At 36.7% G+C, this 15,709-nt stretch overlaps 1 protein-coding gene across 2 annotated transcripts in view; it reads right to left on the bottom strand.

Annotated features, from left to right (window-relative positions):
• LOC129754812 (MORN repeat-containing protein 4 homolog) overlaps positions 1-15,709 on the bottom strand; it is a 32,733-nt gene that overhangs the window by 11,697 nt on the left and 5,327 nt on the right. For both annotated transcript variants that reach the window (XM_055751056.1, XM_055751057.1), the window contains exon 2: positions 7,703-8,081. In XM_055751056.1, coding sequence (XP_055607031.1) covers positions 7,703-7,888 — 186 coding nt within the window. In that variant the 5' untranslated portion in view covers positions 7,889-8,081. The remainder of the gene's footprint in view (positions 1-7,702; positions 8,082-15,709) is intronic.

The following is a 15,709-nucleotide window of genomic DNA, read 5'->3' as shown; positions in this document are numbered from 1 at the left end:
TGTATTGATAAAAAATGTTCAAATTGCTAGAACACCCAACTTTGTTCAACATTATAAAGACAAGAGAATTTATACCAATTCAATGCTCCCAATAATTACTTCAAGAGTATTTCTTATTATTTGATTAAATTATTCAAGTTATCAGCTTTTAAATGATGTAAAAATGAAACATTAGATTGCATTAGTTTATTTGTATACATTCAATCACTATTGAGTTATTTCTGTTGTTGTGATTTATCATTCATTTATTGACTTTTTCTAGGTGAAAACGCCTCAGTTTGCAATTCATCTAATGAAAATAAATGTTTCGTGCGCCTACATCGTCTGAAAGCTAATAATTTTTAAAAATTAATCCATTAATAAAAATGTACGAACTCAGCCGAACTCTATAAGTTGATTGAAAATAGGCATTTTTTCCCTTCTAGATGAATTTTTAAGATGTTTTTCAATAGAATACGAAAGTTTTTGTTGTGTAGATAAATTGTCTCGAAGACATCAAGTGTCTATCGTTTACCGTTTAGCCGCTATTAATTTTAATCACTTTTTTCGGTACATGTAAAGTAGCACAGGCGAATATGATTGGCTCACACATTCAAAGAGGATCCAATTGAATGATTTTTGAACGTTTGATTCTGTCACGACTTTGTGGAACGAATGAGTCAGAGGGAGGCAACGTTATACGTTTTGTCTATGTATCGTGTGACCAACATCTTTTAAATAAGTGGTCGTGATTCTCGTTTTTAAACTTTTTTTCCTCAGATTTTAGCTTTTTTTACCTTGAGAAGATACACGCTATTTTTTTTAACTCAAAATTAAGTATGACCTCCTTGCGATGGATCAAAACGGAGTTCGAACTGCGAACTCAAAATTGATCCCTTTTTTTTCCTTCTGCGAGGGATCAAAGCTGAGTTCGATCTATGAACTAAAAATTGAACTCTCTTTGTTGGACTGAAAACACTTAGCGAGTTCAGTCCGAACCAGAACAGCAACCAACGAACACGTCGCAAAATTTTGTCTTTCCGGAACAATTACCGGAAGACTATGAAGGAACTTCATAATGAAATGCATGTTCACCGTGTCAGCGTAAAATTCTGTCCGTCATTGTCATCATATGGTGAGCGGCTTGGAATGTCCGGAAACTTCCGGATGTTGTATATTTCCCGTGGGAAGTAACATCCGGAAGTTTTCTTTGACCGGGAATGTCAAAACTTTCCACCGCTCTGTAATTGCAATGCAATGTACCGGAACAGCAACATCCGGGTACAGCAAATTTTAATCATCCTTTAATTCCCTGAAAATCAGCTACCCTCGAAAATAAAAGAATAAATTCTAGTTCGGCTGCCGAACTTAGTATTGAGTATGCACCCAAAATTCAGCCTCTGTGCCAATGGCGTGTAGTCAATTTCATAGCATCATTGGTACAAGAAGATAACGCGACCGGCACTGATTCGATTTGCGCCCACCGGCATTAACCTCCCAGCGTAACCGAATTGCGTATGTCTGAATGAAACAAAATAAAAACGTTTTCGCGTCCCTCCCAACCGCATCACAAGCCGAAGAAGGATGGAAATAAATACCGGCCAACACCAGGCAGCCAGCGAACCGAGCACTGTGCGTGTAAATCTAGCAAAAGCAACAACAAAAACATCCTTCTAATTCAATCAACCGGCAAACTCGGCTAAGCTGTGCGTGTGTATGTAGCAAAAGCAACAACAAAAACATTCCTTCAATTTACCGGCAAACAACACCGGCCAAGCTGCCCGGCTTTAGCAGCTGTGTATATGTAGCGTGTGTATGTAATAGCAGGCAGTAAGCAAAGCACAGTTCTCATTCAATGGGTTTCCCGTTCCTTCACTCCCGTTCCCTTTCCCGTTCCCTTTCCCGTTTCCATCTTAAGACAAAGGAATGCATTGAAAGGAGGCCAAACGCCGGGAAGCCGCCGTTGTACGTTTTTTGTGATTGATCGGTAACAGAAAGCCTATGACAAATATACCTCGTCCTGCATGAAGCTCGAATAGTACACTGGTTAGAATGTCGGACTGGCAAGACGCTACAATAGGTAATGTTAGTTCGATTCTCACTACAGCGCTGTGGTTTTAATTTTTATTTTCTTGTTTCTGGGATGAATTATCCAATAGGAAGGAAATCCCATAAAATGTTTTTCTTGTTTCGCTTGAATGTAGTGGTCATCATTTTGGTTGGGAGCCGAGTCCTTATGCCAGTTACGGTTTTTCAAACATACCGTCTTCGGCACAGTGCACATTTCAGAGCATTATCGGCACAGAGATTTGCTAAAAAGGCATTGGATTTTTGCAACCTCTTCTATGGGTGTGCCTATCAGAACTTAGTTTTGCTATTGCCCAGTCAAACTCAAAGTTGAGGGAAGCCACCGAAGTGCTGTTTTGAACCAAAACTACTTAATTTTGAGTTTAAAAAAAATAGCGTGTAGGAGACGAAAGCTTAAATCTGAAGAAAAAAGCTTAAATCTGTCAAAACGAGGGGAAACAAAGGGGAAATCTGAGAGATGTGCTCCATACGGTTTGAATAGCGTTGCCGCCGTCTGGAATGAGTGTGAAACGAATGGTGAAACAAAAGAGAAGACATTCACAGTCAACAAGAAGCTCACTCTCTCCAAACGGAGATTATTTCATCGACTGCCGAAGAAGATGAAAGGGAGAGCTTTTTCTCTCACATTCAACCCGTTTTCTGTCAATGAAGGTGACTGTTTTGAGCACTGCCCCTGACCCAAAATGCAATACCTAAATTCAATTGCACGCTAGAAATTATTAAACCATTTATGTTTCAAAAATAACCATTTTGACCTTTTCCCGGGAAATGTCATTTTATGAGTTCTCTATGAGAAGTCATAAAATGACTTCTCGGGGAGAAGTTCAAATATGGTTATTTTTTACCCGAATGCGATTCTGGAGGAGAAGTTGAAAAATGGTTATTTTTCAACCGAAATTCAAATGAGCTGCTTTTAACGATGCATGAGGATTTGTCATAAAATTTTAAATAAAAACCGTCATTTTTCGTTCGCAAAATCAGTTTTTTCGACATATAAAAGAAAATAAAGAAAGATTAGTAATAGTATTTAGTATATTATTATTCTAAATATTTTTTTTCCTACATTTTTAAACAGCAGAAGTCGAAGTCCTTCTGGGACGTTACTTTATTTTTGCCAGCTGTTGTAGAATAAGCTACAGATTGTTCCCTGAAGCTTGCTGTTCGGCTGTCGACGAGAGTCTTGACTGGGACCAAGTGAGGTTCGGCGCGGGAACATTAAGCAAGTTGGGCCACCTTTGGCCGCCTTGGCACCATAATTATTAGAATAGACGGTATCATGATTCGGAACTGCTTCAAACCGTCCAACTCCGGAAATTGTGGTACCATGTAGAAAGCTCTTGGTGACACTCTGTTGAGACCTAGCCCTAATAACGGAATGGCTACTCCTACCAGTTGAACCAGTCAACTGCTTGCTGACAGAGACTGCTTTAAACACATCTTCGAGAAGCTAAAATAAAATCAAATACTTACTTAAACAACAAAAATTTACAATAAATCAATTTTCCAGTTTTTTTATCCGCTTTGAGAAGGGAATCCAGCAGCAGCCACATCCGGTAGCAGTAAAAATAGTAAATAGTTTCCCCACGGCAAACTTAACTGCGCTGGAAGTGCTGTTGCCACATCGACTATCCTTGGTGGAAACCTAGCGAGGCATTACTTCGCTGTTTGCTGACTATGATAAGGTGACGGTTCGGAAAATTTAGTGTTTGCCGGATCCTGAAAAACAATTTGTTTTTAAATCAAAGATAATTAATTAATTATTATTAATAATATAAACAATTACCGTATGCGTATTTGGTTCCTCCAAACTAATTTCCTTCACGATTACTAATTTCCTTCACGATTACTAATTTCCTTATTTCCTTGTTGATCTCACGATTTGATGAAGAAATTAAATGCAAAACAAAAAATATGCGGGGCTGCAAGACTGATGAGACGGCGAAGATGATTCGATAGACAAATTTTCACTTTGAGGTTAAATTTTTAACCTTTTTCTGGGTTATATTGGAGAACTAAACAAATGGTTGAAATTCTACTGTGATAAATTGTTGAAAAATAACCATATTGGCAGTTCTGAAGGAAATACCATAAAATGGTTATTTTTGAATCATAAATGGTTAAATAAAAATGAGCGTGTGCTCATCTCTCAAAATCTCCACACTGCAAAAATTCGACACATCAGGGGTATGTGTCTGCCTATATAGATTTTTGCGATTTGTCTGCCAATTAAAAAATATGTGCCACACATAGGTTTAGGAAATATTTCAGTGGTATATGTAAAACATGAACATTATAAAACTTCACACATAGGTTTTAAATGTGTGAAATATTCGTTTGTAGCTCGTTTTTGAGTCTACTTTCTGGCGTTTAAAATTGTGCAGACGATGTTTTGTTTAATAAATTCGATTTTTATGCTGATAAATTTATTTCACAAATTAAAACGTGTTTTTTATAGTTCAACACCTTGACTGCTGTCTATCATCGGCGGGTCATCACCTGAGCCGTCCGTTTCAAGCTTTTTTTCCAGAATCCAAGTCGGAGGTTTGATAATTTTGATCTGAAAGCAGATAATTTCAATAGAAATAGAATCAATCAAATCGATAGAATTAAAAACTCACCTCTGCAAACGATTACCGTCCCAGCGTAGTATCATCTGTGAAAGGCCGTTCGCTACTCCCACAGACGGTAGAATTTTTGAAGTGTTTTTTGTAATTTTTTATCCCAATTGCAGCCATTTTGAATTCTTGAAATCTTTCAAAAATGAAAATCATAAAAGCTATGTGTCAACATATAAATTTAATATTTTATTCGAATATAAGCTATAATTCAAACATAAATCTTATTTGTATCATATAGCAAATGAATTCAAAGAGCGTATGTGTGATGAAACATAAAAACAAAGTGTCGATTTTTTGCAGTGCACATGCAAATTTTCATCACAATCACAAAAATAATGTCAATATCGCGAAAACAATATTGGTCTTGTATAGACGACCCCCTTCAGAAAGGGTCATCCGAAAATCTGAAAACATTTTTCATCATTCCTGGTCCTAATGCGCATCCATGCCAAATTTCAGCTCTCTAGCTCTTAAAACGGCTGAGTCTCAAAAATTCTTTTTCTGGGCTATTGTTGATTTTTGTAACACTTTTTATGAACAAAATACTTGCACTGTGTACACATAAAATTATAAAATGAATTTGCGGCTTTATCGGTGAGGGTTAAAGAGTTGAAATGAAAGACGGATAGAAGATCAGAAGAAAATTCTAAGGTGGTGAAAAGAGCGAAGAGCATTTGAAATAGAAGCTTGACCACATACTAAATTCTTTGTCCCACACCAATTAACTGTATTGAAGAAGTAGTACCCAATAGAGAAGGCACTACGTTTTTCGATACAGTTAATTATGGATGGTTCGACCGCCATGTGAGTGTGCACATGTGCCGAACGGACAAAAAATTTAGCATGTGGTTGCTCTGTTAAGTCTTCTATTGTGCGATATCGTTCCATCGATGGCTAGGTAGATTTCTTATTTTCGTTTTGTGCGGATGTTCCAACTGGATTGAGTTGTCGCATGCGGTCAACGGTTCATTTCATAAAAAACAAATTCACGGTGATTTCTCCTCTTAAATAATAAAATTATAACTTACCCAAAAAATCAAACACATTTTACAAAAGTTAGAAACAGAAACCGACAGCAGTAAACGATACGCCGTATCAAACCGGACAAAAAAATGACAACTTTTTCGGTAAGAATCTATTCAGTAGACGTTTGTAATAAATTTTAGTCCCTGATGAAGATCCAATAAGGATCGAAACGTTGGATATGTGAAAATAAAGTCTTTTTTTACTAAAACACTTGAGACTGCAAGCCGAGAATCAACCCACTAAACAGTCACCCCAATAAAAGAGAATCACATATCATGGCGAGATATTTCAACAGCATAGAACAAAAGTACGTAAGCACAACGAAAACCAATTTTAAAAATTACGCCGACTACAATCGAAAAATTGCCAATACAAAAAACAGGAAAAATTCAGAGTTCAGAAATCAGAATCAGTGTTCTGAATCAAAATTATCAATCGGGATTTAGAATCAGAATTCTGAACCAGAAATCAAAATTAGAAAAAGAATCAGGATTCAGAATCAAAGTTCGTTACTTTAATTAATCGGCCTTATCGGAGAAAAGTGATGTCCTTTTTAGTAGGGACATCTAAAGATTATGGAATTTTATAGATGGATAGAAGCACAGAGAACAGACATACAAGCTAGCCCACGAAAGTTGTGTAAAAATCCCAACACCCTTTTTGAACCAATTTTTGTCTTTTGGTTGGGTCACCAGATGTCTCCAAACACACGAAAGAGAACTGTCAAAACAAAGCTGACTAAGTTTCAGTCAGTTTTCTATAGGTCGTATGTGCTGCTTAGCATGCTTCAAGATAATCGCTGTTGAAGTTTCGTTCGAAACTTGATGAACGAACGTTCATCATGTTGCATGAAAAAAATAATCATAAAAGTCACATATTATCTTTTTCCTTCAAATTTGTTAGAAATACATAGTTTTAAACAGCTGGATGCTAAAGTGATATGTGAAAGTCACCCGCTTTGAGATGCCTAGAATCAATACTGCTGAGTAAGACTGATCGTCAAGAATGTTCTTGTATTTGACTGTATATAGGTGATGCATTTTCTTACATAAATTACAGTTCAAGAAGTACGAAAACTTAAACCGAAGTTGTTAGTTATCTTAACTATCATAGTAGTGCAAAAATAAAGAAAGTGAAATTTCGCCCAGTTAAAAGAAACTCTGATTTCATTTATTTAGCAATAAATTAAAGCCGTCCATTTTACTGAGACATTGGATTCATTTTTTGTGAGTTCATATACGATTACGCCTTTTTGAAAACTGGGCACTTTAAAGTTGATTTGTAACTTTTGAACGGCACAATAGATGGCACTGTTTGTAGTCAATTTCTAACGTATTTTTTGGGTGATAGCATTTGAAATTTTACACACTTTTTTGACGATTTTTTGTTCGAGCTTGTACGTCTGTTCTCTGTGATAGAAGGTAAGATGAAACAAAAGATGGTGAAAATGAGCGGGTAGAATTTATTTAGAAGCATTATCATCACATATCAAATTTTTGTTCCGCACGGGCCAGCTACTAAGAAGTGGTATATACATATAGAGTTGCATCTGCCATGTGATGATAATGCTTCTAAATAAATTCTACCCGCTCATTTTCACCATCTTTCGTTTCATCTAACCTTCTATCCATCAATAAAATTCCATAATCTTTAGATGTCCCTACTAAAAAGGACATTACTTTTCACCGATAAGGCCGATAAATTAGTAGTAACAAACATAAATTACGGTGATTAATCTCTTCATAGAATGAAAGCTCAGAATCCGAATCAGAATCAGAATTCATAATCAGAATTCATAGTAAGAATTCAATTTCAGAATTCAGAATTAGATTATAGAATCCCAGTTCATTAGACTGGAAGCCGAAAACCAACCCACTTAAAGAATCAGAAGTTAGATCTAGAATCAGAATTACAATTTAAATTTCACAACAAAATTATTCGAAATTTGAATCAGAAGTGTTGTAGAACAAACTTTCCCTAACGATATTTACCATTACTCCTAACCCGGAACAGACCCCATTGCTAAAGGCACCATCGTAGCGGGTCCCGTCGGAAAACATCATGGAACCCATGCCGTGCTTTTGGCCCCGATGGTTCCAATCGCCGATGTAGCGAGTTCCGTCATCGTACCGATATCCACCGCACTTGACCACCCCACTTTGGATACCTTCCATCATCTTGGTTGGTTGCGGTTGTTCCGGGTGCCGATAGCGTGTCTAATTTGGCAGTTTTTTTTTTTCTAACACCACTTTTTGTGTAGGATGTTGAACGCACGCACGTTTGTTTTTCCTTTTTCCACGACGCTGGTTACCGAATGACTGACAATTGACGCTCTGATGACGACGTCGGCCAATCGGTTTTTGTTTTTTCCTGGTGGGCGAATCAGGTAATTGAATTAATATGAATATCGATCACTAATCAGTCGGTGAAATTCGTTCTGCTTTTAATTTAATAAATACATCACGAATGAGTCAGAACTTTTTTTTTGGTTAATTGAACGTGAACCCTTCATTTCGTGATGTTGTTTTTTTCTCTTAAAATCATTATAAAGAGTGGGAAATAATCAAGTAACGTTTCAAGCAAAAATTTTCATTTATGATCTGGTATCAAGGTTAAACGTATAAGATTTTGTGATTTCAAGTTGTTTATTTATCGTACGTTGGTACGTATGTGGGTAGGTATTTAATACTCGGTTAAGAATTCCCAATTTTCTTTTCTAGGAAAATTGTTGAAACAAACCGTTCAATTAAGAGAAGGTTACTGACTACAATCTTGGAATGATCGTTCAATAAGTTCGAATACAAATAAAAAAACACGTTAGTTTGTTTGTGGATTTTTTTCAAATCATGACGCACAAAAATGTAGAAAAGATGTTAAAAAATCGTACTTTTCAATCAATCTATTTTGCTTCGGTGTTAGTGGAAAAATTATGAAGAGTGGATTGGAAAGTTGTGGTAATTTGGCATTTTTCTTAAAATACGAAACACAGGATTTTTTAAGCATTTTCAAAGAAAGTGTTATTCAAACTTTTTGTCAATTAACAATTTATAAGATTTTTTTAAAACCTACGTTCAACTTGCACTGGATTTTGAGTATATCAACGCATGATTTTCGCTTAAATTTTTTTCACCAGAAATATTTTTTGCAGAATTGACTCTCAGAACTGACAGAACTCTCTTAAAATAGTTCAAAACTTAAAAAAGTGAAAATGTACCCAAGTATTCTTCTCACGAATTCATATTTGCAGAAATACTAAGTGGGTTAAGGGATAAATTACGAGCACGGGATAATTCCGAATAAGTAAACGCCACGCCGTGAGCTCCGTTATGGCCATGGTAGGGTCCAAAAATTATTGAAATGTGATAGTCTATCATTCTATTGATAAGTTAAAGTTATATTTTGCCAGCCTAACAAAATTCATGCCAATAAGAAAAGAAAATCGAGTATTTCGAGGTATGTTTTGTAAACTAATTTCAATCGCATTAGGATCCAAAAAAGCAAGCGAAGTATTCTACTCTACATTAAAAATTTTAAATTTCGAATCAAATTATGATAATAGAGTAAGATTTATCTAGTAATAATCTAGAGACTAAAAATTAATGCCAAAACCTCAAAATACCTCTCCAAGTTCATAATCCTGCTGGGTAAGTGAGCCTTAACTTGGCATGCTCCTTATCTTGGCATGCTAAAATGCATTTAGGTGATTTTCATGTCAAACATACGTCTAAAAATGGAAAAAAAATCAAACATAAAAGAAAATCACATATTGCTACACAGAAAAAAATAATGACTATTACGTGTCATTGAAAATGGTTACCTTTAAAATAAAATAAAATGAAAAATCTTTCTAATTTACAGCAAATGTCCTGTAACAAAATGGAGTATGACATTTCCCGTAGTTTTACAGGTCAAAGGCAATAATTTTTAGTGAGAAGGTTTTTTACAGGCTGGTTCAAAATTCCAGGACAATGAAAATTAAGGTTGTCAATCAAAATCACAGAAGCTATTATGCTGGTAACTTTTCGACTGACAACATTTTCACTATTCAGGAGATTACACAAGTCAGCTATAAGCAAAAGTGACAATTATTCCGAAAACAGCAGAGCAATGAATTTGCAGGACCAAGCAGGAGGAAGAAGGGGTAACTTTTTTTTCACTAGAAGCTCAGAACAGATTTTTAATTTTTTATCTAGCTCAAAATATCGGGATAAATGGAAAAATTGTTTACGATTGGCTTTTTCAAGAGCCCTTCCTATGTGGTTGCATTTCGACGCAAGGAATTATTTGCATCGATGGAGACAGTCTTACAGCCGACAAACTCGCTGGTTTGGCTAAATTAAAGCGGCATTTGACGTGGCAACCTGTACGGAGATGGATTCTTTAAATTCCATCCAAGTGTTTTCGTTTCCAGGCTTAGTGTAAAGCCTACACGGTAATTTCAAATTATTCAGAGACTGATTTGATTTTGTTCAGGAGTCTCACCATATATGAAGAGGAAAACAACTGAGTGAAAAACCTTCAAAATTTTGAGTTGTTTTCATCTAGCGAGTTTCTAATCCTGGTACTTAGCAAAGACGCACACTTTCTCGAGTAAAATAGGTGAAAACAACTCAGAGCGTTTGAAAACAAAAGTTGTTGGTCGGACGGTCACGGGTAAAATTTTAAAACTTGTTTTTATTTATTTATATACAAATATTTTAATTCCCTCTAGGTTGGTTTCCACTGGGTGCGGGACATCTTTTCGCCACTGGAATAGGTGGAAGTACCGGCTAAACATAAAGTCTATTCCCGCCGGGGAACAACAACCGTCGAAACCGGATCTCAACTGGGCGATGAGAAGGAGGAAAAGTTTTGCGATATAACGAGCGGAACGGGACCAATGGCGACGAAGTCGCAGCTGCCAAAATTTTCAAAACGCTTCCCACGAAGGATTCGTGGGAGCAAACCACCGGCAGCAGACACTAACAAAGAGAAGAAATCTCTTGCACCGATGGCTGAAGCACCAGCTGCTCCAGCGGCTCCAACTAAACCATCCTCCTTATTCAAGTAAGTAAAAATAAGTTACCAAAAATATTTTTTCCAATAGGTACGTAGTTTGAACCAGTTTTTTTTTTTCATTTCAGCAACAGCCAAGCCGAGATAAAAGTTGGTCAATTTCTGCTGTTCTTTTTCCATCGGTAAATTCCTTTGTAAATAAACGTTTTTTATGTTTTTAAATTTGTTCATCCATAGTTCATCCAAAATTTCACTTTTTTTTTTTCAAAAAAATATTATCCCTTTCGAAACCGTGTCAAAAGTTCATAAAATTCTGAGTTATTTTGGCTCAGACCGTTCAAACGCTTCTTTAAAATGCCTGATTGAAAACAACTCAGAATTCGCGAAAACCCCTACAATTCATTTCTGAGTTTTGCAGCTCTAATCAAAATTTGAGTTTTCCCAGTTTTGGCGCATTTTGAATTGTTTTCCTTCAAATCTGAGTCAAGGAGAATTAGAGTGTAGTCCACACTAGGAGACGGTTCGTCTCGAGACGGTCTCAGCGTCCTCCATTTTCTTCGGGAGACACTGAGACCGTCTCAGGTTTCCAACAACAACAACAGACAACAAAGTTCGTCTCATAATAAAAATCGCTGTTCATGTTGCCTAGTGTGGACTAGGCTTATTGGAGAAAGTATACACATGATGAGATTAAATAATAATAAATAAAGGGTGATACGGTCAAAATTTGGTCAAGGGAAAACGCGTGTAAATCGGTGAAATCGTTTATTTAAAGAATCAAATTAAATTTCTTTTTCAAGTTTTATTAGTATAAAATTCAGAAAAAATATTCAGTTAGGCTTCCGCTTTTCCAAATCCGAATTGCCGGGCCTTGAACTGCTGCTCGTCCTTAGCAGTTTTTTTTTTGTCTTCTTTAGGTTCCGCTTGACAGTAGCCTAGTATTTCTCAATTGGGTGGAGCTCTGGCGTGTTGGGAGGGTTCTTGTCCTTGGGAACCACCTGCACGTTGTTGGCGACGTACCACTCCATGGCCTTTTTACCGTAATGGCAAGATGCCAAATCCGGCCAAAACAGTACGGAACAACCGTGTTTCTTCAGGAAAGACAGCAGACGTTTATTCAAACACTCTTTCACGTAAATTTCTTGGTTGAAAGTCCCGGAAGCTATGAAAATGCTGCTTTTCAAGCCACAGGTACAGATGGCTTGCCAAACCAGATATTTCTTCGCGAACTTTGACAGTTTCATGTGCTTGAAAATATCTGCTACCTTTCCCCTTCCTTTTGCCGTATAAAACTCCTGTCCCGGAAGCTGCTTGTAGTCGGCTTTGACGTAGGTTTCGTCGTCCATTACCACGCAGTCAAACTTCGTCAGCATCGTTGTGTACAGCCTCCGGGATCGCGCTTTGGGCGTCGTATTTTGTTTATCATCGCGACTTGGAGTCACTACCTTCTTGTAAGTCGATAGTCTGGCATCTCGGTGAGAGAGGTTAGGGTTTCGCTTGAAACTACCGGCAACTCTCTTTGTCGTCTCAGCGGCTTCCGGTTTTCTATTTCCCTCCGATCCAGACTTCCTGGTTGTCGACAAACGTTCCCCAAACACTTTAATTACATTTGTAACGGTTCATTTGGCAACTTTTAGCGATTTTGCCAAATTTGTGTGCGAGTAGCTCGGATTTTCGCGATGCGCGAGCAAAATTTTAATACGCTGCTCTTCTTCCTTGGACGGCATTTTCACAACTGAAGAGTGAATTTCAAAATCAAAATAGGAGCAACATTCTACACACACACACACACACACACACACACACAAACACACACACACACACACACACACACACACACACACACACACACACACACACACACACACACACACACACACGCACACACACACACACACACACACACACACACACACACACACACACACACACACACACACACACACACACACACACACACACACACACACACACACACACACACACACACACACACACACACACACACACACACACACACACACACACACACACACACACACACACACACACACACACACACACACACACACCTTCAAAATGAGGGATGTTCAGGTTTTTTTTAATGCAAAATTGAAAGAAATACGTCAAGTTGATATTGACTAAATTTTGACCGTATCACTCTTTAGGTCGAAAAATTTTTTTGAACATGTACTTAACTAAAGGTGAATCAAGCACCCTATAAATTTTTAGAACAACAACAAAATCCGATGAAAATGGACAGACACATGAATTGAACAACGAGGAAGAATGACCTTAACGGGTTAACCCTCATCCGCATTAGGGTGTCATTTTGACACCATTGCAAGTTTGAAGGCTTGTAACTTTTTTCAGAAGCTTCAAAATACAAAAATTTCTCCGGGGACCCTAAATGAATTCAAAAGTTCTTCAATATTGCATCTTTACTTTTTTTATGGACGAACCCTGGAAACCTGGACAAAAAAACTCCCTTTTCCGACTTTTGGTGTCATTTTGACACCACAAAAGTAAAATCTATTTAAGTCGTTTGAATTATTATGAACTTCATATAAAACTTATATCAATAGAAACCTTGTAATGTCAGTAAAATATGTTTAGAACATTATATACAGCTAAAGTTACAAGTTTTCTCGTTATTCAGCATGACTGAAAAAAAAATCTGAAAAAACATGCCTCACGAAAACTGTTGTAGTTCATATGTTACACGTCCAAAAAAATATTTGCCTTATGCATATGAAAGCTGAAGTTAATGCCTACATCATGAAGACAAGAAATATTTTTTTAAATTTTTTTTAATGAAATGGTGATTCGGGCAGAGAGCGAAGCCGACAGACGAAATAACGATGCGTGTCGTGCATTTATTGGTCTGTCGGCTTCGCTCTCTGCCCGAATCACCACCCACCGTAGGGGAAAAGTTCATATAACGCCCCATGTGGCTAATACGCGCCACCCTTGTTTTGAAGAATCTGAAACGTTTTAAGCCTGCAAAATATTACCAATTTGTTTCAAATGCTGTGACTGGTCATGGCAAGTATGAATTTTTCCTTAAAATGCCCCTGTGTCGTGATAATTTCACAATTAAGGTTTTTCTTTATTTCGATCTAAATTTTAACACACTATAAATAGGGTGTCATCAAGCAGAGAAAAACGAATAAGACAATATTTTCTGACACATCGATAGAGGAGAATCTAAACTATGATTTTATGCTAAAAAATCATACTGAACTCGTTAAGGTATGCTTGTCATAGGTATGTTCTATCACGGCCCATGCGCTCGTTATAACGCGCCAATCGTAGTAGGCTGAAAATAGCATTAATTTTTCAAAAAGGCCAATTTTCATTGAAAGTGAAAAAAAATTTAAAACCATATTTTAAGAGTTAATTCAGCCCAAAAAATTTATTTTTAATTTTTTTTCAAATTTTGATTAGTCCATTTTGATTTTCTTTTCAATCAAAGTGTCTGTAAGTATTGGTGTGTTTTCGGTCTTCGGCTGCTCTCGGGTGTGTTCGGCTGCTAGGCGCGTATTGAATATACAGCGGCGCATAGGGGAACATGCCCTATTATGCGCCACCTAAGCGAATCGCTGATTTTCTATGCATTCCACGTACTAATTTTGTTGAAAATGGGTGTAATCGTTGAAGAAAAGTGTTTTCTACAAATGCCTATGATTTTTTATTCATTCAATTGCTATGGTTTCTTCAAAAACTTGATTTTTAAAAACCATATTCAAAGCCACAGAACAAAACTGTGTTGCAAATATGCGCCGCTGTATATTCAATACGCGCCTAGCAGCCGAACACACCCGAGAGCAGCCGAAGACCGAAAACACACCAATACTTACAGACACTTTGATTGAAAAGAAAATCAAAATGGACTAATCAAAATTTGAAAAAAAATTAAAAATAAATTTTTTGGGCTGAATTAACTCTTAAAATATGGTTTTAAATTTTTTTTCACTTTCAATGAAAATTGGCCTTTTTGAAAAATTAATGCTATTTTCAGCCTACTACGATTGGCGCGTTATAACGAGCGCATGGGCCGTGATAGAACATACCTATAACAAGCATACCTTAACGAGTTCAGTATGATTTTTTAGCATAAAATCATAGTTTAGATTCTCCTCTATCGATGTGTCAGAAAATATTGTCTTATTCGTTTTTCTCTGCTTGATGACACCCTATTTATAGTGTGTTAAAATTTAGATCGAAATAAAGAAAAACCTTAATTGTGAAATTATCACGACACAGGGGCATTTTAAGGAAAAATTCATACTTGCCATGACCAGTCACAGCATTTGAAACAAATTGGTAATATTTTGCAGGCTTAAAACGTTTCAGATTCTTCAAAACAAGGGTGGCGCGTATTAGCCACATGGGGCGTTATATGAACTTTTCCCCTATTTGCAACACAGTTTTGTTCTGTGGCTTTGAATATGGTTTTTAAAAATCAAGTTTTTGAAGAAACCATAGCAATTGAATGAATAAAAAATCATAGGCATTTGTAGAAAACACTTTTCTTCAACGATTACACCCATTTTCAACAAAATTAGTACGTGGAATGCATAGAAAATCAGCGATTCGCTTAGGTGGCGCATAATAGGGCATGTTCCCCTACCTACTCGGAGAGCAAACAAACACGTTTTGCTGGACGCGGTGCTTGTAGTTCTAGAAATTCAGGAATGATTTTATGTTTATAATATTCATATTTTTGTGAAATCTCACAGCGTGAATTGTAGCACCTCACTAGAATGTAGATTAAATATGCTTTCCAATGAATATACTCTTGGTTTATCCAAACAAAGTAAAAGGACTGATAATCCGGGTACAACAAGACGGTGGACCACAAAAACAGATGAAATTTCAATTTGTAAAAAAATCGCGCAAAGTAGTGAACTTTGAAAAATTCCAGTAAATTCAATTTTTGTTGCATCAAAAATCTAAAGACAGCAAAATGTTGGAATTTTAATACATTTTGTAGTCATATT

Source organism: Uranotaenia lowii, chromosome 3 (assembly GCF_029784155.1).
Source record: "Uranotaenia lowii strain MFRU-FL chromosome 3, ASM2978415v1, whole genome shotgun sequence".
Classification (NCBI taxonomy): Eukaryota; Metazoa; Arthropoda; class Insecta; order Diptera; family Culicidae; genus Uranotaenia; species Uranotaenia lowii.
This window is presented reverse-complemented; position numbering and strand designations above follow the sequence as displayed.